At 48.0% G+C, this 24,314-nt stretch overlaps 1 protein-coding gene across 4 annotated transcripts in view; it reads right to left on the bottom strand.

Annotated features, from left to right (window-relative positions):
* Positions 1 to 24,314, bottom strand: part of DHX38 (DEAH-box helicase 38) — a 450,894-nt gene that overhangs the window by 96,051 nt on the left and 330,529 nt on the right. For all 4 annotated transcript variants that reach the window (XM_029608272.1, XM_029608271.1, XM_029608270.1 and 1 more), the window contains 3 exons: positions 23,720 to 23,832; positions 23,289 to 23,497; positions 9,050 to 9,204 (listed from right to left, as the gene is read on the bottom strand). In XM_029608272.1, the coding sequence (XP_029464132.1) occupies positions 9,050 to 9,204; positions 23,289 to 23,497; positions 23,720 to 23,832 (477 nt within the window). The remainder of the gene's footprint in view (positions 1 to 9,049; positions 9,205 to 23,288; positions 23,498 to 23,719; positions 23,833 to 24,314) is intronic.

Here is a 24,314-nt window from a genome sequence, read left to right as displayed (position 1 = left end):
ATGAATTGGTCTTGTTTGCAGGTGAGGCTGGATGAGTGCTGGAAGCTTGCAGGTGAGGCTGGATGAATTGGTCTTGTTTGCAGGTGAGGCTGGATGAATGCTGGAAGCTTGCAGGTGAGGCTGGATGAATTGGTCTTGTTTGCAGGTGAGGCTGGATGAATTGGTCTTGTTTGCAGGTGAGGCTGGATGAGTGCTGGAAGCTTGCAGGTGAGGCTGGATGAATGCTGGAAGCTTGCAGGTGAGGCTGGATGAATTGGTCTTGTTTGCAGGTGAGGCTGGATGAATGCTGGAAGCTTGCAGGACAGGCTGGCTGAATGCTTGTAGATTGCCGGTGCAGGTGGATGAATGCTGGAAAAATGCAGGTGGGAAGGGGGATGGATCGAGGTCCGGGTGCGTTGGTGGAGAGGTAGTATGTGAATGCACAACGAGTGTCTAACCTGACTCGCGTCCTGAAGGGGTGGAGGGTCTTGTTGTAGATGTATGTTATGACGCTGTGGAGACTGGAATGGGTGAAAATGGTTGAGTGGTACTTTTATTCCATACGGATGAAACGGTTAGCTCCGTACCTTTCATAGTTGCTACCTTTGTTGTAGATAGAACACTTCCGCAGGAAGGACTCTGGCCTCCTCGGGGCTGACAACGAAGGGGCGAAACAAAGGGGCAGGCCCCTTTGTCGCGCTCCTTAGACGCGCGACGCACGGCGCGCGGCGCCGGTCTTCCTCTGATTTGAAGCCCCTCTGGGCTGGCTCCTATTGGAGGCTGGCTTCCTCTCGCGGCGATTTTTGGCGCGGAGAGGAGATGGTAAAGTCCCTGTAGGTACTTATCTTTTTGCCTCGCTGTCTGCGCTGGGTCTCCTGGGGGAGGAGGGTGCTTTTGCAAGCCTTCCCCCGGCGGGGCTCGGCGCCGATCGCGCAGGCTGAAGCAACAAGCAGCAGCAGCGTTCGAAAGGAAATGGCGCCGGGCTTCCTCTGATTTAAAGCCCCTCTGGGCTGGCTCCTATTGGAGGCTGGCTTCGGCGGGCGGGGCTTCCTATCGCGGCGATTTTTGGCGCGGAGAGGAGATGGTAAAGTCCCTGTAGGTACTTATCTTTTTGCCTCGCTGTCTGCGCTGGGTCTCCTGGGGGAGGAGGGTGCTTTTGCAAGCCTTCCCCCGGCGGGGCTCGGCGCCGATTGCGCAGGCTGAAGCAACAAGCAGCAGCAGCGTTCGAAAGGAAATGGCGCCGGGCTTCCTCTGATTTAAAGCCCCTCTGGGCTGGCTCCTATTGGAGGCTGGCTTCGGCGGGCGGGGCTTCCTCTCGCGGCGATTTTTGGCGCGGAGAGGAGATGGTAAAGTCCCTGTAGGTACTTATCTTTTTGCCTCGCTGTCTGCGCTGGGTCTCCTGGGGGAGGAGGGTGCTTTTGCAAGCCTTCTCCCGGCGGGGCTCGGCGCCGATCGCGCAGGCTGAAGCAACAAGCAGCAGCAGCGTTCGAAAGGAAATGGCGCCGGGAAATTTGTTCTGAGCCTCTGGCTCAGAACAAATTTCCATTTGTTCTGAGCCAGAGGTTTGCAGCCTTTGACTTATGTGCCCTGGCACTGGACAGCGGAGCAGACTTTGACTTCCGCCGCAGAGGTTGTGTTTAACAAACATCTCCTGCTGCGCAAGACTGGTCCCACAGCAGCGGGAGATGTTTGGTTAAATGTGACTCCTGCTGCTGCATGTGAGGCTTGGATTTAGCTTCCTGATCCAGGTAGTGATGACTGTCATTGTCTGCTCAGCTGTCTAGTGCTGTGAGTTGCTGCCCTTGACCTAAAGCAGGTGATGTTGTGAATCCTCCTTTGACCTCTGCTTCTGTTTACCTCCTCTCATGAAAATATTGGATTGCACTGAAATGAGGAATAATTTGTAAAAAAATATTATATTATTTTTGACAATTAAATGTGCAGAATTTTGCAGAATTTAGAAAATGTGCGTGCAGAATTTTCAAATTTTTTGCGCAGAATTTCCCCAGGAGTAAATAGGTTTAATTTGTACCCTCTGCAGACAATGGCAAGGACCCACTGATCCGAATTATACTGGGCCACCAGTTTGCATAGAACCGCAGCCTGCCTCAGACTGGAAGGTCCATCATCATGGGTAAAGTGGACTTGGCTATGCTCCCTTTGTCCAGTCAAAAAACACATCCCAGGATTTAACTGGGAAGCTGGTTGGGGCTTTGGAGCCTTCTGTTGCCTTGGATGTCTATGAGGGGCTGGTTGTTGCTGACAGGGAGGGAAAGGACAGAAGATAGTGGCCATACCTCGAAGGCCTCCTGGATGAAGAGGATGGATCTCAAGTACCATCAGAGAGCTGTTGGAGTGTTGCATTGTGGGCCTGAATTTGGCCCACTGTGCCCCTCACCTTATCTCTGAAGAGATTCTCTCCTGTGTATGGCATGGTAGTGAGTTTTTCCCTGTACTTCTGATGGAGATCTGAGGCCCGCAGTCAAGCAAGCCTGCAGGCACCAATCCCCGCTACAGAAATCCTCAATGCCACCTCAAAGATATCGTAAGTCAGCCAGACCCCACATTTTCCGCACTCCAGACCCCTTATGTACCAGTAACTGGAGGGTATCCTGCTGCTGTTGAGGCAGCTGCTCAGCCATGTTCTGCACCTGCTTCAGGATGTCCCACATATATTGATCCATAAAGAGCTGGCAGGCCACTATGCAGGCAATGAACATGGCACTCAAACCCCTTTCTCCCAAGAGCATCCACAGTCCTCTGATGCTTCCCCGAGGGTGCAGAGGAATGGGTACGAGTTCACTTAGCCTTGTTGAGAGTAGATTTGACTACAACCGATTGGTGTGTGGCAGCTGTTGCTTACTGAATCCGGGAGCCTTCTGGACGAGACATATTGAATCCGCCTTCCTATTTATGGGAGGCACCAAAACAGGGTTTCCCCACATCGTCATCATAAGATATTTGTGTGGTGGTACTATCATGATCACTTTAGGAGGCTCCACGTACTGGAGAATATTCAGCTTCTTGTGCCGGGTATTCTCTTCCATTTCCAACTGAAATGGGATGGCTTCCACCGTCAATCTGATGAAATCTGTGGAGAGTTTTTCTGGGGGAGATGGATCAGAAGGGAGACCATCCGATACGATGTCCTCAACATCTGAGGAACCATGTCCTCAGAAGTTATAAGGGCCCTCATCCTCACTGAGTATGCAAAGGACGGGTCCCAAGGCGCTTGGTTCCCAACCAGTGGTATAGGAACTGACTTGACTGACCATGTGGGCCTGACCATGACGGACCCTAAAGGTTCCCCCATTGTTGGGGGAGCTTCCTCCTCCAAGGAACTGGAGTTGACCACCAGATCAGTCAGTGGCAGTCTCAATGCCCCACCAAGCATTGATGCCGCCCCGGGTACAGACAATGGTGAAGGTGTCAGAGGCACTCCAATGAATACGTGTAGGGATTCGGGCAACGGCTCCGCAAAGCCTTCTCCACTGTCAGCTGCATGCACTTGTCCAGCTCTTCAAAGATCACCAATGCCAGAAACTGATTGGGATCCATGAAGCATGACTAAATCCTCTTTGGAAAAAAGAGGAACGGTGGACATCGTGACTGGTGGAGGCCATGGCGAACCCTTGGAAACCATGAAGAACTGGAGTCCTCGCCATGGGGGAGCTTCAGGGACATCACAACTGAAGCTGGTGCATCCTCCTGCCTAGCACCATACATCGATAGGAACCAATGCCAATGCTTCTTTGGTTTCCCTCGATGCTCGGATTCTGGTGCCAAGGCCGAAGACAATAAACCCAATGTCTTCAACCTGGCTCCAGCATCTCTGAAATAGTCAACACCGACAGACGATGGCCCCACCGATGTCGATGACTTGTTGGACATCAGTACAGCTCAAAGGTCCCTAGATGCCAATGGATCAGACTTCCCCAGCCCATTTATTGAGCCAGGCCCAGTGTCTTTTTGGGGTCATCTGGGCACACTTTCTGCAACCGCGGTTGTCATGCAATGCTCCCAGGCAGAGGACATATCTAGCAGGGGGTCTGTGATGGACATGATCCTTGTGACAGATGGCATGGCTTAAAACTAGTCGATGACATGTTGTTGCAAAAGAAAAGGGGTGCAATGCTGAAATCTATGGCGATAGATCGATACATCGATGGATGTAGGCACAGAATACACTGTTGCTCTAGGGGATTGACTGCAAAAGGAAACTTACCAAAACATCAAAAAAACCTGAGACAATAAGGGAGAACCATGTCGACTGCACGATCCCGAAAATGCAAAAACTTCAGAAGAAGCAAAGAAAAAAATAGGCTAAACTTTGCCACAAAACACTGGGCTCCACAAGAAAGAAGAGACTGAGGGACCCCACCTGGACTTGTGGTATATTGAATGTCAGAGCATGCTCAGAGAGGCTCAAAATATTAGAAACTTTGATATAAGTTTTCTGTGATGGACTTCATCGGATGATGTCACCCATGTGTGAGGACTGACATCTTGCTTGTCCTCTAAGAATTAAAAAATAAAGGCTATCATTCAGTGGTTCCCATACCTGTAATCAGGGACCTTCAGCCAATCAGGTTTTCAAGATTTCCACAGTGAATATGAATAAAATATTTGCATACAACAGTCAGTGCATGCACATCTCACACATACCTATTCAGTGTGGATATCTTTAAAAACTCAAGTAGGAGTCCCAAGGACATATTTGAGAACCAGTTTTACAGTCTGTGTTGCCAGTCTGGGCATTTTATGTCCAGATGAGCTAGATTTTTTTTTGTATTGCTATGTAGTTGGCCTAAGTTTGGGCTACATCCTCTGAGACAACTATGTCTCCATGTATGTCATCATATGCATGATGTCATCAAAGCTGGATTTAGATCTTTAGTGCCCACAGGAATCCTCTGAAGAGGGATGGGCGTCCCCATCACAAAGCAGGGAGGCCGAGGTCATGCCATGCACCCAAAAAAGCAGTTAAATCCAGATTTTCAACAACCTTCTCCCTCATTCATTTAGAACTTATTTAGGAGCCCATCCTACAAGCTTTCTGGATAAATTTGGGCTACAAACCCCTTTTAATTTCTGGCAACAGTAAGTACATACAAAAATGCATAAGAATTGCCATACTGGGACAGACCAAAGGTCCATCAAGCCCAGTATCCTGTTTCCAATAGTGGCCAATCCAGGTAAAACAAGTACTTGGCAGGATCTCAAGGGATGGAGAGATTCCATGCTGCTTATCCCAAAGATTAAGGAGTGGATTTCTGCAACTGTACCTTAATGGTTGATTAAGGAGTGGATTTCTGCAACTGTACTTTAATGGTTTATGGCTTTTCCTCCAGGAACTTGTCCAAACTTTCTAATAATAGCTTTCATCACATCCTCTAGCAACAAATTCCAGGCTTAATTATGCAGAGTAAAAAAAATATTTTCTCTTATTAGTTTTAAATGATTTCACCTAGTAACTTCATTGTGTGTTCCCTAGACTTTGTACTCTTTGAAAGAATAAACAACCAATTCACGCTTTCTCGTTCCAGTCCACTCATTTTATAGACCTCTGTCATATCTCCCCCTCAACCATCTTTTCCCCAGGCTGAAGTGTCCTAACCTCTTTAGCCTTTCCTCATAGGGAATTGTTTGATCCCCTTTATAATTTTGGTCGCCCTTTTCTTTACCTTTTCTAATTTTGCTATATCATTTTTGAGATGTGGTAACCAGAACTGCACACAATACTCAAGTTGAGGTCCCACCATGGAGCAATAGAGGCATTATTAATTTCTCTGTTTTATTCTCCATACCTTTACTAATAATTCCTAGCATTCAATTCACTTTCTTGGCTGCTGCAGCATACTGAGAAGAAGATTTCAACATATTATCAACGATGATGCCTAGGTCCTTTTCCTGAATAGGGATTCCTAATATGTAATCTTGCATTGTGTAGCAGTAATTTGGGTTACTCTTCCTTAAGTGCATCACTTTTCACTTGTCCACATTAAATTTCATTTGCCATTTGCATGTCCAGTCTGCCAGTTTTGAAATTTCTCTCAATCCTCTTGTGATTTAACAACTTTGAATAATGTTGTCATCTGCAAATTTGATCACTTCACTCATTGTTCCCACTTTCAGGTCATTTATAAATATGTTATACAATAGTGGCCCCAGAACAAATCCCTGGGGCTTTCAATTATTCATCTTTCTCTACTGGGAAAATTTACCATTTGAACCTACTCTCTGTTTTCTATTTTTTAACCAGTTCCCAACTCACAATAGAACACTGCCCCCTATCCCATGATTTTTTAATTTCCTAAGTCATCACTCAGGAGGGACTTTATCAAATGCTTTCAAGAAATCCAGGTACACTATCAGCTGGCTCACCTTTATAGACATGCTTATTCACACCCGCAAAAAAAATGTGGCAGATTGATGAGGCAAAACTTCCCTTGGTTAAATCCATGTTGGCATTGTCCTATTAAACTATGCTTATCTACATGTTCAACAATTTTGTTCTTTATGATAGAGACTATCATTTTGCATGGCACAGACTTTAGATTCAGTGGTCTGTAGTTTCCTGGATCACCCCTTAATCCCTTTTTAAAAACTGGCATTACATTGACAACTCTCCAGTCTTCAGATACCATAGACAATTTTAATGATAGTTTACAAATTACTAATAACAGGTCTGCAATTCCATTTTTTAGTTCTTTCAGCACTCTGGGATGTGTACCATTTGGTCCAGGTGATTTGCAATTTTTCAGTTTGTCAATATGCCCTATTTCATCTTCCAGGTACACAGATTTATTTTAGTTCTGCAGACTGCAACCAGTGTACCTGACAGTGCATAGCACACCTGACCACCCCTTTTCTGCCATTAAAGCTCAGCCTAAGCTTGTGCATAGAGAAAGTAAGTGATCCCACAGAATGCTAATGAAGTGGAGGAAGGGAGGCAGGCTAAGTGAGCAGTTAATGTATGCTGAAAAAAGGACAATAAATAACCCAGGCACTGGGCACATAGAAGTAGTGTAGTGGGAAGGGGGGGGGGGGGGGGGCGGAGAGAGATGTGGTTTACAAATACTTTCTGGAAGTTTTACAACATGAAATACTTTGAAAATGCCACTCCACTTCCTATCTGAATGGTGACAGACAGGCCCAGGAGCATTCCCCTGCTAAGGCACACTAATGACATGCTGCTGCACATATGCACTCACCTGCCCCGCCATCTTCCTTTACACCAGAATGGGCAGTGTCGGGAGCCTCAGACTGCCATTTCCTTAAGGAGTGGCCCACGAGACAGAGTCTGGGTCAGATTCACCCCGGAAAAGGGTCTCACCCCTAAGGTAGCTTGTAAGGCTTTCCTTGGATGCAGACTCTACCCACAAGTGGGCAAAGTCAGGTTATAGTACATGCTTCTTGTGCAAAACAGTGCCTACAGTGTACGGTGGAAGTGGGCCCCATCTTTCTGTTTATCATTGGTGGAGTTGTACATAAACGAGGCATACATTCAGCTAAATGTGTGTTGCAGAATGAGTCACAGGCATTGGAATAGGGTGGGCCACGAAGTCCTGGTAATAGCACTTCCAGCAGTCCAAAATTTGGTTGGCCCATCCTGACATCCATGTACGTGTTGTTGTATGTTTTTTAACTTCAGAATCTTGCACTTTTAATCCCTTTTTTAAATGTAAACTATCCCTTTTTGGGTCATGAAAGCTGTTAATAAGAAACTGTAAAACAAATAATTGCATAATTTTTGTTTGTGGAGAGCTGGGGCAGATGCAAACAAAGGTGTAAGGTTTGGCCAGGGCACCTAATACCCTTACACCATCCCAGAGAGTGCATGCCTTTACTTTACTTCCCAAGGCCCTTTTTTCACCTGTTTGGGCTCTCCTCCCCTGGAACAGAACCAGCACAGGCCAGATGGCAGCACACTCCTGCGCTGACCCCCATAAGCTGTACACTTTTTCCCCACATTCCACGGATGATGGCCATGCTACCTGCACCGCATACCAGCAATCAAATCTCACTGCACTGCTGATTACACTCTCTCTCCCCGCCGAGCCCCTAGCAAATAACACCCGCTCGCAAGACAGTCAACCTCCAATTAACTGCTCCCCTAGCTTCAAATTTCCTGTCACTGCAGTAAGTCTTTTTTTTAGGAAAATAAAGGTGCTTCCCTGATGTAGAACCTCTTGCTTGAAAGATCTTTGTCCCAGCCTCATGTCAAGCCACCTCACTCAGGGATTAAGAGGAGGAGGGGAGGAAGAAGGAACTAGTGCCACTGATTTTCAGTCCCATCTCAGTAACAAGGTCAAGATAGATAAGTGTCACCTCCCCCCCCCCCCACTCAACCACAGGGAAGATCTAATTTGACTTAACACCCCTACCCCCACCCCCTCAGGAATTCTTCATCCATTAAACTATTTCAGACTGAAGGTTTGGCAACACTACCGTCTGCTGGAGACAGATAAATACTGAAAGGCAGCAGGTGGCACAGTTCCTTATGTAGGCTGCTTCCAGCAAAGCTTACATTCCGTCTCCTTCTGCTGGTAGGAGAGAAAAACCATGCATTTCGACTGGTTTGGTGGGTTGATAAGGAAATATTAATACCTGGACACACAACCGTATATACCAGGGATGGTGAACTCCAGTCTTTGAGGGCCGCAAACAGGCCAGGTTTTCAGGATATCCACAATGAATATGCATGAGAAAGATCTGCATGCACTGCCTCCATTGGATGCAAATCTTTCTCATGCATGCTCATTGTGAATATCTGGAAAACCTGGCCTGTTTGTGGCCCTCAAGGACTGGAGTTTGCCAACCATGGTATATACCATCAGTGCTTGGAAATATATTCATACCCAGCACAGTGCTGGGCAAGCTATCAGCACTGTATAAACATAATACCAAGCATAGCACTATAGACATGTAATGCCTGGAACAGTGCTGCCTGAATTATCAGTGCTGTATAAACTTAATGCCCTTAACTGTTTACCTACAATAGAAAACGAACAATAACAAAATGAATGTGGTATAGGAGTCGTAAGAAAAGTCATCTGTATCGTCTCACCTTTGGCCTGTAAAAGATGGCAGGCACAGACAGCATGGACACAATGATGAGGATCTCGCAGCTACAGCCCATGTCACAGGAAACAATCAGCATCTTAGAGAGTGCTGGGTCCAGTGGGAATTCTACCATCAATCGCCCCGTAGAGGTCAAGCTACCTGCAAGAGATGGACACACTCAAAGCAGTTACTGACACAGAGTGCTTTGTGACTGATTAGTGACTTGGTGAGTACTACAGGATCCCAGTATTTTTAGCAAATGATCAAGGAATGCCTTTCTGAGAGTTCTGTGACCACAGCAGTGAAGGCTTCTCAATCACTGGTCCCTCGTAGTATTTCTGCCAGTCTGCAGAGTGGCAGTCATTGCAGGAGGAAGCAGACCCAGACTACAGCTACCCTCTGCACTGCAGAGGTACCTGCTCCCCGCATGTTGCTTGCAACCACAAGTGGGACATTCTCTACTGCACTAAACCACTGGGTCAAAATATCCTGCAGTGGTTTAACGCCAGGCCCCACAGCACTGCATACTGCTGCTGGGTGCAGCGAGACTACCAGCATTCTCCAGCTCTTCACTACTGCTGGCATTAAACAGCAGATTAAACATGATCAGGCTAAACATGAACATAAGGCTCAAATAAGCCCCAGACTACGCCCACTCCAGCTCTGTAAATAAACAAAACCAACAGGCTGCAGATTGTGCAGTCACAAAGGCAGCTAGAAACACCAGGCCTCTTTAAAGGGGCAGCATTTACCGCCACTGCCACCACAGTATTTTTAGCCTCTGTAATGAAGAGATTGAGTAATAGCAGAGTTGCTTACCTGTAACAGGTGTTCTCTCAGGACAGCAGGATGTTAGTCCTCACATATGGGTGACATCATCAGATGGAGCCCTGTCACGGAACACTTTTGTCAAAGTTTCTAGAACTTTGACTGGCACTCTGAGCATGCCCAACATGCCATTAACCCTGTAGCCACCAGGGGTCCCCCTTCAGTCTCGTTTGTAGCAAAAGTACGAGCAAAAAATAAAATAATAAAACGTAAGCGAACTCAACTCCGCAGGGTGGCGGGTGGGTTTTGAGAGGACTAACATCCTGCTGAACTGGGAGAACACCTATTACAAGTAAGCAACTCTGCTTTCTCCCAGGACAAGCAGGATGGTAGTCCTCACATATGAGTGAATAGAGAGCTACAGGCTGCCTGAGAAAAATCCAGGCAAGGAGCACCCAACATGCGCAACAAGCACAACAACTGAGGTGCTGTCGGCGACAATGAGGCAGCCTGAAATTCACAGCAGGTGGTGGAAGACGAGTTGGGTTGTCACACTGAGTATAAAATGTTAAGAACAGATAGGCCAAATGCAGAGTACTATCGTTCAGCCTTGTACATGTAATAGTGGGTTGTGAAGGGTGGAGAGAACTCCACCCCGCAGGTGTGCAGATGTTAGCAGTCGGTAATGAACAAAAAAGTGTTACTGACTTTGCTATGGTCGTGACAAAATGCCTTCATTCGTCTCTGATGTGGAAGGTTTGCTTGCTGATGGCAAAATGTAACTCATGGTGCAGAGTAATGAAGATGGGCTGCACATCCACTACAACTCTAGGCTTGTTTTATTAAAGGGACAAAGAGTTGGGTGGATTTTTAATGGAATGCGGAGTGTGCATATAAAATGCAAGTGCACTCCCATAGTCCAAGATATGTAAAGTCGAGCACTCAAGTGAGTGTACAGACCTAGAAGAGTATGGATGGAGTTAGATGGAATCAGTTACCTTCTGAGAAAGAAATGTAGGTGAGTGTGGATAAAGACCATGTCATGGAGTGATGTTGGGTAGGGTGAGTTGCCATGAAAGGTTGTAACGCACCGATTCTGCGAATAAACAGAATGGTTACAAGGAACAATGAGGTTCCTTGATAAGTAACTTAGTTCACAGGAATGTAGTGTAAGCACGACAGTGTAGTGCTATACCATGACCTGTGGCTGTAGAAGAAGCTGAAGCAGAGATATGCTTTTTACAATCAACTCACCAAGGATGGAACTATTATGGGGCATCCCTTATATATATATATATATATATATATATATATATATATATATATAATATATATTTTTTTTTAAATATAGGAAAAAATAGTACAAAGTGAATGCGAGTTCACGAAGTGCTATAATAGCATAATAGGTGCAATGTGGACACGAAGGGATTAAATTCTTCGATGTATAGCACATGGTAAACTCTTTCGTTATTGAAGGCTGCCGAGAAGCTACAAGGATTTGAGACACGGCAGTAGAGGGATGGAAAGTCAATTTGCCGCCGGCTAAATACTCCATGATTGTCATGGAGCTTTTGTCCTGGTGTAGCTTGCTATGAGCAGCATTTGAGAGCATGCATATAGCAGACCTATGTTTCAGGGACAGATGAAAGCAACCATGGAAGGTTCTTCTTTGGTCCCTGTGTTGGGAGCAGAAGCGTCCATTCTGCAATTTAGGGTGGACACAAGAACCGATGGTCAGTTGACGGTATCTGTGTAGAATTCTGCTTAAAACAGAGGGATCTTGTACTGGAAATGTTGGCTGAGTCGGTTGTCCAGTGCAGTCACTGTACGTACCAGAAAGTGGTGCACAGCACAATGGAGTGCTATATGGTGTAGGCTCAAATTTATGTAGTCTTCTGGCAAAGCCGAGAAGAGCTTGAGCTGTGTTGTGCGTTCACTCATTGGAATGTAATGTGGTGGTCTACGAGAAAGAAAACCATTATGCTGGAGAGGCTTTCCATGGATGTACAGAGGACATCCCGAGTCTTCCGAAAACACCAGGAGGCGGAAAATAACAGGTCATTTCAGGTCATAACTAAGTTCCATGAGTGATCATCCTTCGACTGAGGATAGCGTGAGTGCACAATTATTAGGGATACCCGTTTGGCTACTTGTGAAGCCTATATCAGATCTCTAAGAGGAGAGATGAATAGGTGATATCGCATGGGATCTTCGATAGGTGATTAAAAATCCCAGAGAGTATAGGAGGTGTATAATGAGTTAATGGAGTCAAAAGATCCATGTCTGGACTGGCTGTTACAGGACAGTTATCCAGAATCGAAACCTGGAAATGACTCTGAGGAGTAGTGGAGCAGCCACTACTGCCAAGCTCTTTAGGAACAGTAGTGCGCATATGAAATGGACTCATGTTTATGAAAGTCCAGAGAGTAGATCCGTTCTCATTGAATAGCAGAGGAAGCCCGGTGCCAAAGGATATCAACATATACTTTTTATTTACAAGGAGATGTGTATAGGGCACAGAAGTGCAGAAGAAGTCGGCGTCCGACTGTCTTCTTTTTTTTTTTTTTTTGTAAATACGTGGAGCAGAACCTTTTCCCTTACTTGTTCAGGGAACTGGTGTATGGTTCTAAGACACCGAAGGTACGGGGTTCACTGCTTCACGCTGAAAAGGTGGGGAGTTCAGGTTCTAGGTGAAATGTTTTACGGTTTCCTACTGAATTCAAGTGAGAAATGGAACTGCTCTCTGGAAGAATTTAGAATGTAGCAGAAGGAGGAGCCTGTGAAGCTGGCTGTGCTCTAGGTGCCCTTACTTGTTGTGTAGTTCCCCTCTGAGGAGCTATAGCCCCTCGAGTACTGGACGCAGGGGAATAATACCTTGTGGTCTGTAAAATTGTTTCCTGACGTCCTCTTGTGTTCCCCTACGGGCTTTGGAGGGAACATCTGGGGAAACAAAGGACAATTGACGCAGGGTCTCATGATAGTCTTTTAATTGGGCCACTGCGTTTTGAATCTTGTCCCCGAACAGGTTGTCTCCTGTACAGGGAAGATCAGCAAGTTTATCTTCTACTTCTGGGCATAGGTCTGAAGCTTTAAGCCAGGCCCAGCGTCTAGCACTGATGCCTGCTGCTGAGACTCTAGATACTGTTTCAAATGAGTCATAAGCAGCTCTGACCTTGTGCTTACCTGCTTCTAGTCCTTTCTGTAGGATGGAAGTTAGGGACTCTTGTTGTTGCTGTGGTAAAGTTTCAGCAATTTCTTGCACCTTTTTCCACAGATTTCTGTTGTATTGTGTCATATACAGTTGATATGCCGCTATTTGTGCTATCAACATTGACCCTTGAAAGACTCTGCGTCCTAATGCATCCAATGCTTTCTGGTCCTTACCAGGGGGAGCAGAGGAATGTGGACGCAACCATTTAGCTTTTTTTCTGGGCCGACTCTACTACTACAGAGTGGTGGTGCAGTTGACTTTTCTGAAAGCCAGGGGCTTGTTGCATCAGGTACGTCGCAGTTTTCCTGTTGACTGGTGGTATAGTACCTGGGTGGTCCCAGAGTCGGTGTAGAAGATCCAGAAGTACTTCATGTACTGTATCGCCCTTATTTCCTTTGGAGGATCCACAAATTGCAGAACCTCCAACATTTGGTGGCGAGCATCTGCCTCCGTAACTAATGGAAAAGGAATAGTTTCAGACATCTCCTTGACAAAACTGGCAAAGGAGAGGTTTTCTGGAGGAGAACGTTGCCTCTCTTCCGGAGGTGAGGGCTCTGAGAGCAATTCCTCAGAAGTGTGTGAAGAGTCATCGGAGGATCTTCTCAAGGATTATATGGAGTTTCCCCCTCTCCTTGTGGACCTCCTGAGGGAGGAAGAATGTCAAAATCAAGAAGTCGGGAAGGCCTCGATGGATGGTGAATGGTGAATGGCTTCGATGGAGGCTGTACCGGCATTGAAGGAACTGGTGTTGGTATCAATGGCGTCGAAGCGAATGAGATACGCTTAGGCATCGATATCCCCGATGGTCCCGGTGTAGGTTCCGGCATTGGTGGCTCCCATGGAGGGATCTGGCGGGGAACCGCCTCATCTTCCTCCGAGGAACCCGATATGGGAATTGGGATCTGCGGAGGCCTCGAGGGATGACTCGATGCTGGCGTGTCAGGCGGCATAGGATGTCGATATGGCACCGATGAGCATATCTAGGCGCTCGAAAAGCGGTGTGAACATTGAGGGTGCCAATCCAGGTGTCGGTATGGGGGCCGGCACCGGTGGCGAATGGATGTCCCAAAGGGCTTTAAGAACTGCCTCTTGGACTATTACATCCAATTCCCCTTTGAGGCTGGCATATGTAGCACTGTGCCTGGGGTAGGAGGCAGGCTAGGCGTTACTGACTCCTCCACAGGGATTTGTGGAGGCTCAGTACCCAGCACCGATATCAGTGGAGAACGCCTTTGGGACCCGGGTCCAGAGGAGGATGGGGGCTCCTCTCCCCGGGTCTTCTTCGCAGGCGGCTCAATAGCAGTCGATGCCGCTGCGGGTCGGTGCCGGCACCGGATGGTGACTCATATTGGTGCTGGAACTTCCCTCGACGCTTGGCCCAGTCTTTCTCCGGCGCTGAGGATGATGACGCCAATGTACTTGAGGGGGTCTGTGACAGACAGTCACTCGCTCCGCGATGCTGCTGGGTAGGTGTCCCCGAGGTCGATGGACCCTTTTTGGTCTGCAGCGCCATTTTCTCCAATCCAGCATGACGTCCCTTAGGGATCCATCTGCACGCAACTCGGGCATCGATGGTCGTCGTGCGAGTGTCCTAAACACAAAATGCAAATTTCATGCGGGGCCGTTATGGACATGGTCCTCAGACATTCGGGGCATTTTCTAAATCTGGTCGCCATTACAAAAATTGGCACGCGTGCAATCGATGACCGTCTGGCACTGAAGGAATGCAGCCAGAAATCAACCGCAAAACATGGGGAATACACTTACCGAGCGCCGGAGGGAATGAATGTCGATGGGGGACCCCGGTGAGGGTAATTTTAAGAAGATATACTTCGAACATTCTGTGAGGAAATAGAAATAGTTGTGAGAGTTTCTCACAGAGCTCCTAACCGCGAGGCAACTTGTTGCACGGAAAAAAAAAAAAAGAGACTGAAGGGGGACCCCTGGTGGCTACAGGGTTAGTGGCATGCTCAGTGTGCCAGTCAAAGTTCTAGAAACTGACAAATGTTTTCCGTGACAGGGCTCCATCTGATGATGTCACCCATATGTGAGGACTACCATCCTGCTTGTCCTGGGAGAATACTACTTAGCTGATAATTTCCTATTCCTTAGGACAGACAGATGAATCCAGAACAAGTGGGTTATGTACCTCTACCAGCAGACGGAGACGGAGCAAATTGATGTCATAGTATATATACCTCTGCAGTAACATCAGCCTGCCAGTAATTTCTTCAAAAGCAACTGTGGTCAGACTAGCAAAAATCTTGATTTAAAACAGATAACCATTTCAATATTCAGCCAACAGGCGAACAAAGCTCAGACAAGAATGGAACAACACTAGTCTAGGGGCTGGAGTAACACTTACCAGTAATCCCTGTAACATGTAGGCACACAGGAGGATCAAAATGTAATCGTTTGGCAGCCAAGGGAGGGAAACTGGATTCATTTGATTGTCCTAAAGAAAAGGAAAAGATTAGGTAAGTAGTAATTTCTCATTTCTTAGCGTCCAGTCAGCTGAATCCAGAACAAGTGGGATGTACTCACGCTACTCCCGAATATGGCAGGAGGCTGCCCGCGGTCCAGTCAAAACCAAACAAGCAAAGGCCGAATCCTCCCGGGCCTGAACGTCCAGACAATAATACCTGGAAAAGGTGTATAAGGATGACCACGTTGCAGCTCGGCAAATGTCGATAAGAGACAACAATCTAACTTCCGCCTATGACATTGGCTGAGCCCTAGTGGAATGAGCTGAACCTGACTAGTTAACAGCTTCCCAGCATCCATGCATGCAGCTGTGAATACCTCCTTAATCCAGCGAACTATTGTAGCCCATGAGGCTAGCTCTCCCTGTCTAGTACCGCTGTGAAGGACAAACAGGCGATCGGACTTCCGCAAAGGCTCAGTAACCTCCAGATACCTGACAATATGTCTCTTGACATCCAAGGGTCACAACAGATGATATTCCCCTACATCTCTCTCTCTGTCCAGAGACATCAGGGAGATGGACTGATTTAAGGGAAACTCAGTGACCATCTTTGGTAGAAAGGAAGGAACAGTACACAGCTGTACTGCCCCTGGAGTAATCTGGAGAAATGGCTCCTGGCAAGACAAGGCCTACAGTTCAGAAATTCCATGTGCAGAAAAAATTGCCACAAGGAAAACCGTTTTCAAGGTCAGCAACCGCAAGGAAAGAGTATGTAGGGCCTGCCAAAAACCAAATTAAGACCCTACAGGAGCACCGGAAACCGCAAAGGAGACCAAAGATGTTTCACTCCTTTCAGAAAATGGACTATATCAGGATGAACTGACAAGGATCCACCATTTACCTGACCCCTGAAACAGGCGAGGACCGCTACTTGTACCTTTAAGGAATTAAGAGAGAAAGCTTTTAGTCAAGCCATCCTGCAAAAATTCCAAAATGAGTGGAATCTTGACCAAGGAAGGAAGTGTACCTCGATCCTCAAACGAGGCCTCAAACACTCTCCTGCTGAGGTGCCTGGTCCCTTTAATTTCCCTTATGAGAGAGCTCTGTGGGCAGGGCCCAACAGGGAAGGAATAAGAGCTGGGACCCAGGTAGATTAGTCAGTCCAAGCCCAGGTCTCCAGGAGGAAGGCAGTTCCTGCAGAATAACACTGTCCAAACAGTGAGCTGTGATAAAGCTGTGTGAGTACTGAGGGAAGAAGTACTGAATTGTGAGTAAAGAGAGTACCCTCCTGTCTGAAGGTGAAGGCAGTCTACTGATATGTCCAAGCTATGAATAAAGGTATAGAGTTTTAAGAAAGGCTGGAGTCAGGCTATGTTTATGAATCCAGGCCTGGGGGATCACTCCTCGGTTTTTAGTGGAATTTTTTCTCTAAACCTAGTACAGAGGAAAACCCAGCCTCCAAAGAAAAGTTTGGTGTAAGTGTGGCCTTACAGAAGCAGTTTGGAGGCCAGTTTGCAGAAGAGAGATGGACGTGTCTGTTTGGAGTACAAAGAGTTGTGAAGAGGACCTGTGATTCTAAAACAAAGTACAGAGCGCAGGGTTGCACAGAGCACATTGGCTTGTGAAAGGGTGTGGCTCAGAAGCTGCACTGAAGAAATAAAAAGTTTCAGATAGAAAGGAAACTATGAATGGGTCTGGTTGCAGGGACAACCAGAAAGTAGTAGTTTGGAACCTGCTAAAGTGAGAAGCTCTGCTGGAGGTAGATAAGGATTTAATAGTAAGCAAATTAATGCTGGTCATGTAGGGTTTTTTTTAAACCTTTTTTTTCCTTTGAAAACTACTGGTGAAGCAAGGCTGTGCTGAGCAGAGTGTGGCCCTGGAAAAGCTGCCAGAGTTGTCTGTGTGTCTGGTGAGCAGGGCCCTCTTCCAGCAAGCAAGCTACTCTGCAGCTACGAAAAAAACCTGGAGTGAAGAAACAGCCATATACTTCTGTGTAGAAGGAGTTCCCAAGTCCCAAGAGCCGGGTCAGATGGAGAACTTGAGGCTCAAGGTTTAGCAGCTGGAAAGGCCAGCCAGATTAATGGAGCGAGGGAACCCACTCCCAAGTCTCCAGGCCAGACAGGAGACTGAATACCTAGACTGGCTGGACAAAGAGTGCCACCAATTCTTGGAGGAACCGCTGGCAGTGATGTCCTGTGGGTGACTGAGTCGTGGCAACAGTCTTGAGATTAGTGCTACAGGTGGTTCTGAGGAAGACCTGTAGGCTGCCCAAATACTACCAAGAGTCTAAAAACAGCTCCCATGAGAAGCCCAGAGAAGGGAATAGTGAAGAAGAACCCTGAAAGAGGGGATCACAGAGAGCCTAGGGAGGGCGACACAGATTATCCAAGAGGAGGCAGTACTGAGTGACCTACGGGCTGCAGCACCAATCGGTCAGACGGTGGTGCTACAAGAGATCCTGATGAAGACCCTCTAGGGTGTCCAAATACTACCGGGAGTCCAAAAACAGAAGCCCAGAGAGAGAGGGCACAGAAAGGCAAGCAAGAGATGCCATAGAGAGCCCAGAGGGTGGTGCTGTGGAGATCTCAGTGAGTAAGGCTGCAGAGGAGAACCCAGAGGAATGAACTGCGGAGAGCTCAGAGGGTGGCACAGTGAGAGCCCAGAGAGTGGCATTGTGGAGAACCCAGAGAATGAGGCTGCAGAGAACCTAGAGGAAGGCACCGTGGAGAGCCCAGAAGGTGGCACTGTGGAGACCCTAGTGAGTTGGCTGCGGAGCCAGCGAGCGGCAAGTGCAAGTGGCCAGACAGCGCTGAGGGGATACCAGATGAATCAACTAGGGAGACACTATATTTAGTTCAAGAAGTTCTGCTGAGGTTGAATTTGAACCTGGAGCCAGCATGAGACTTGGTTAAAGGACTGGGGGTGCAGGCAGTACATTGGGCACTGGTAGGGAAGTCTAAGGTTTCCCTGAGATGTGGGGGTGAGCAAAACCATAGAACCCTAACTAGCAGGTGGCCAGATAAGAGGGGCTGGGGAGGTGAGGCACTCCCCTGGATGGGAGAAGCCAACTTGCTTCGAGGGCCACCAGTTGACTCCTGGTGCCCCCCTGGCGATTGATGTACGCCACGGTGGTAGAGTTGTCCGAGAGCACCTGGACCGCTAGTCGCCAAAGTAGTGGGAGAAATGCCTTGAGTGTCAGGTGAACCGCACAAGTCCCCAGGCGGTTGATGTGCCAGCGAGACTGAGTTGGGGACCAGTGCCCCTGCGTGGTCTGGGACTGGCAAACCACTCTCCAACCGGAAAGGCTGGCATCAGTCGTGATTACCATCCACTGCGGGGTCCAAAGAGACAGTCCACGAAGGAGATGCTTGAGAGAAAGCCACCATTGTAAGATGCTGATGGTAGAGTCGGAAAGCGGGAACTGCATCTGAAACTGTTCCGATACCGGCTGCCAACGGGTCAGCAAAGCCCTCTGTAAAGGACGCATATGTGCAAACGCCCAAGGGACCAAGTCGATCGTGAAAGCCATGGTCCCCAGGTCCTGCAGATAATCCCACGCCGTGGGAAGCAGCATGGAGAAGAAGCTCTGAACCTGATCCATCAGCTTGAAAGCTCTCGAGTCTGGCAGGAAAAAACCTTGTCGACGCGGGTCTCGAAGTGAGCCCCCAGGAACCCCAAGACCTGGGTCGGGTGGAGATTGCTCTTGGAAAAATTGATGATCCATCCCAGGGACGAGAGAAGAGAAAGTACTCGGTCCACCGACTTGGCCCGGATTAACCAATCGTCCAAGTACGGGTGAACCAGCACACCATCCTTCCGAAGGGCTGCCACCACCACCACCATCACGGCGTGGTGCCGTGGCGAGACCGAAGGGCAGGGCCCGGAACTGGAAGTGTTGGCCCAGGATGTGGAACCGGAGAAATCTATGATGTTCTGGACGGATTGGTATGTGCAGGTAGGCCTCAGTCAGATCGAGTGAGGCCAGAAATTCTCCGGGATGGACCGCCGCTATCACTGCCCGAAGTGTTTCCATCTGGAAACGGGGCACCTTGAGGGCCCGGTTGACCCTCTTGAGATCCAGGATGGGACGGAAGGAGGAGTCCTTCTTCGGGACCACGAAGTAGATAGAGTATTGGCTGGCGCCGTGTTCCGCCACCGGAACCGGGAGGATGGCCCCCAGCCTCTGGAGTCTGGTAAAAGTCTGAGTCACAGAGGCCCACTTCTGCTGGCCGCACGGAGAGACCATGTACAGGTCCGGGATGTCGCGAGCAAACTCTAAGGTGTAGTCTTTGTCTATTGTTTCAAGGACCCACTGGTCCGGCATGATTTTGGCTTATTCCTCCACAAACAGAGACAAACGACCACCTAAGTTGGGAACAGAGGGATGGAACGGCAGATTCTCATTGGGAGGTGGGCTTGGGCATGGGACGGTGGGGAGTGGCATCTCGGAAGGACCGACGGTCTCGAAAGGACTGGGGCCAAGACTGGGACCTAGAGGAATTTCCCCTAGAGAAGGCGCCCCTTGCTCTTAGATGATATCGCCGTTGGCCCCGGAAGCGGGTATGAAGAGGGAAGAAGGATCTAGCCTGTTTCGGGCGGTCCTCAGGCAACTTATGGAACTTGTTTTCCTCCAAGGATTTAATAAGCTGATCCAGATCCTCGCCAAAAAGCAACTTACCTTTAAAAGGGAGAGTTCCCAGCTGTGCCTTGGAAGACGAATCAGCTGCCCAGTGTCAGAGCCAGAGGAGCCGTCTGGCTGAGACCGCCGAAGCCATCGCCTTCGCCTGCACCCGGAACAAGTCATATAGGGCATCTGCCCCATAAGCTATAGTGCCTTCTAACCTGTCAGCCTGCTCTGTCTCTGCAGACGGGAGGTCTTGGGTGCTGAGTAATTGTTGGATCCACCTAAGGCTTGCCCACTGCATGAGACTACTGCAGATCGACGCCCGAACCCCCAAGGCCAGGATCTCAAAAATGCGCTTGAGATGGAATTCCAGCTTACGATCTTGGACATCCCTCAAGGCCATAGCCCCCACCACCGGAATGGTGGTATGTTTAGTGACTCCCGTCACAGAAGAGTCCACCGTAGGCATTTTCAATAACTCTAAACACTCCTCCGGGAGGGGATAAAGCTTTTCATGGCCCTCCCGACCCAAAGACCCGCCTCGGGGGCCTGCCATTCCCTGAGGAGCATTAGTTTGTGCATGGGGTGGAAGGGAAAGGAGCACGGCAGGGCCCTGAGCTCCACCAGGACCAGGTCCGAGGAAGCTGGCATTGCTGCCGAAAACTCGTCCACTGGGGAACAGTCAATCCCCAATTCCTGTGAGATGAAGGGGAGAAGAGGCTCCAATTCCTCCCTGCGGAAGAGACGGAGAACCCGGGGGTCATCCCCCTCCGGGGGGGGGGGGGGGAGCATCAGCCGAATCCGGGTCCGAATCCGGATCCTGGGCAGGCAGGGGGGCGGGTCCGGTGGAGGAGGGGCCCCCAGAACCACGCGGACCCGGATCGCCCCCTGCCCATCAGGAGCCACAGGGGAGGGAGGAACAGGGAGCCAAGGGACCTTAGCTGGAGGGGGGGCAGGGGGGGGGGGGTCCGTTTCCTCTTGCAAACTTGCCAAATAGGATTTGTGCAGTAAAAGCACAAATTCAGTGGAAAAATGGGGTCTAGCGCATCGGGGGGGGGGGGGGGTTTCGGGATCTGCAAGGGGAGAGTGCGCGGGGCTCAAATCGGGGGGGGGGGGGGGGGGGGGCACCGAAAAAAAAAAAAAAAAATCGGGTCTGGAGCTTCAGGCTGCTCCGGGAAAGGAGAAAAACCTAAAATGTTCGCCGTTCCCACGGTCTGATGCCCAGGAACGGCGTGGCTAAACGTTTGGGAGGCCTGGCTCAGGGTCCTGAGGGCATCAGAGACTCGGAGGAACCTCCTCCCCCCGGTAAGCATCGAGAGCAAAGTCCCTTCCGAGAGAGACGGATAGAGGAATCCCCACAGGCTAGGCACAGAGGAGATTGTGGCATGGCCCTGAGGTGAAGGACGGGCAGCAATAGAAATCAGCTGAGCTGCTGGGGCTGAAGGAGCGGAGGCACAGAATGAACTTCTTTTTTTTTTTTTAACCCCAGACAAGGGAGAAAAAATGGTCCTGTCAGCAGCTTCGGAGACAAAGCATCCCAGTGAAGGGAGACAAGTATAAGGAGAGAGAGAGAGAGAAGGGCTGAACAGGGGGAGTGACTGGCACCACCAATTTCCACCCTTGCAGCCAAGGACCACCAGGAATAGGGAGCCTAGGCTATATAAAACAAGGGGCCAAGCCCCCCTAGGCCCCCACAAGAGTAAGGAGACAGGGACTGTCTCCTGTAGAGAGGATCCACAGAGTTCACACAACCAAAACTTTTTTTTTCTTTTTTTAAAGTAATAAAGCGTAAATACTTGCTTGATCCAAACGATAGACACACAGAAAGAAAAAAATCCCCAAAAGGGACTAGAAGAAGACAACAGAGAACCATAGGGTGAGCTGTACCACCTGCTGGAGACAGACAAATACTGAAGGGCTACAGGGTAGTCTCTGTCCTCATATAGGATACCCTTTCAGTTTTGGTCTGTCTCCACCTGCTGGACAGGAGGCTCAACCCATGGTCTGGACTGATCCGGGTACGTACAGGGAATGGTTACAAAATGGAACACAGTTACAATTTAAACCGATGTGATATTCTAAATCGAACACCGGTATATAAAAACCAATAAATAAATAAATGGTCGCTTAATTACATAACAAAACAGGATATGGTATTTATTAAAATTAGTCTTAAGCACCTATAGGGATTTCTATATTTATCAACACAAGCAAATTGAGGGATCCAATACGAAATTATTTTAAAGTCTGGTGATTCAGTGAAATAGAATTTTTTTAAGAATCTTTTGACCTAGGATTGGGGTTATTTTGCACTCTTCTTAATTTGTGATTTCTATATTTATGCCATGAATTAGAAACAGTGCAGCTGATCATAATGGTACAGCATGATCAGTATACTTTCATGCTGTCACTGGAAAAGGTATTTCTAATCAAAGTACCAGACACCAAGGGTTTTCTTCAACTGAAATTCATTTTTTTTTCCATATTTAGACAATTCATTGATTTGACCCATCCAGTCATAGTAACCCTACTATTGAATAACATAGTACAGAGTTAATTCTTTTCTATCAAAGGGTCTGTATGCCCCTTCACCCAAAGAACAATCTTCATTTAAATATTTATTTGATTTACATTCTGCTTTTCAGGCACTTCAAAGCAGATTATATTCAGGTACTGTGGATATGAGAAGAATATACATTTTTTTAAATACATACGGTATATACATATTCCCCCACTCTGAATGTATCCTATGTTAATCTGCTTCCCAGGCAATTCCCATTCTCTCAAGCTGGTGTTACCTGTGTCAATCTGCATCCCTTGCCTTTAGTGTTACTTATGTTATTCACCTTCCTCCACAGTGGGAGTAACTAGGGTTACTCCCTGCTCCTCCCCCCTCCAAACTACCTGTGTCCTCCAGCATCTCAAGCGTTAGGGCAAAGACTATCACCTTCAGCAAAAACAATTCCCATACTGAGCCTGCCTCCACATCCCTCAGTACATTATCTGTGTTACTTCATTTCCATCTCACCAGTTACTGGAGTTATAATCAGCTTCCTAGTCCTCAACCATCGTAAGTTAACTCAATATTGCCCTTCACTCCTTGTCTGTTATCCATGTTCACCTCTCCCAATGCCCAGCCCCAGCCATTATCCATGTTACTTTCCCCCAACCAGCCCCTAGCACAACACCTGCTACTCTCCCTCCCAGGATAATACCTGTGTTATCCATAGCTCCCAAAATCCAAAGCTGGTACATGGAGTTTAACATGTTGTCCTCTGGGGGTGGATCCATGAAGTGGAACTGCAGCAGGTCTTGGACACCAAGGGACTTGAGTAGCAATACCACGTTGGCCAGGTTTGTACGTTGGATCTCTGGGACAGTAGTGCACAGCAACTCATTCTTGTAGGCACTCTGTGTGTACAGCCTGAGGGTGGCAGAAGAGAGTACACTCAAACAATATGAAGAAAGTGGCACTTTTTCTAAGGACGGCAACACAAGTATACAAGGCTTCCAGCAGCCTAACAGTCAGCCATTACATGTGGGACATATTGGAAAGCATATTCATGCACCTTGCTGACAATTCCCCTTTATAATGCTGATAGAGTGGAAAACTAAGATCTCACATGTAATAAAGCATAATTCATACCTGAAGCACTGACCAGGCCCTGTCCTGCCTGCTCGACCTGACCGCTGATTGGCATTGGCCTGGCTGATGGGGTAAATCTGCAAAGCATCCATTCCTATTCTAGGATTGAAGACCTGAGAGCAGGAATGTGGGATTGGATGGGAAGAGGAAGCAAAAGAAAAGCAAGTAAGCCAAAGAGAGAAAAGAAGAGTGGAAAGGAAAGCAGGAACACAAAAAGAGGGAAGAAAAATGGAAGAAAGTTAGGAAACAAATGACAATTCTGCTTCCAGCCTACTTCTGCCCCTTAGCATATGCACAAAGGACGCAGTCTTACCCATACTCACAGGGCCTTGTTTTTATGAGAAAAATGATTATAGTACCTGGCCTACAGCAAAAGCCACCCCAGCACATACTTAGCAAGCAGTGCTACCGATCTCACCCCAACTCAACACATACAGCAAACAAGCCTAGCCAGCACTCCCACCCAACCACTTTCACTCAACACTCAAACCGCAAGCAGCAGTATTTTATTTATTTATTCTTGATTTTCCACTATCCATGTTAAGAACATAAGAAACTGCCATGCTGGGTCAGACCAAGGGTCCATCAAGCCCAG

Source organism: Rhinatrema bivittatum, chromosome 7 (genome assembly GCF_901001135.1).
Source record: "Rhinatrema bivittatum chromosome 7, aRhiBiv1.1, whole genome shotgun sequence".
Lineage (NCBI taxonomy): Eukaryota > Metazoa > Chordata > Amphibia > Gymnophiona > Rhinatrematidae > Rhinatrema > Rhinatrema bivittatum.
The sequence above is the reverse complement of the archived record's forward strand: the minus strand, read 5'-3'. Positions and strand labels throughout refer to the sequence as shown.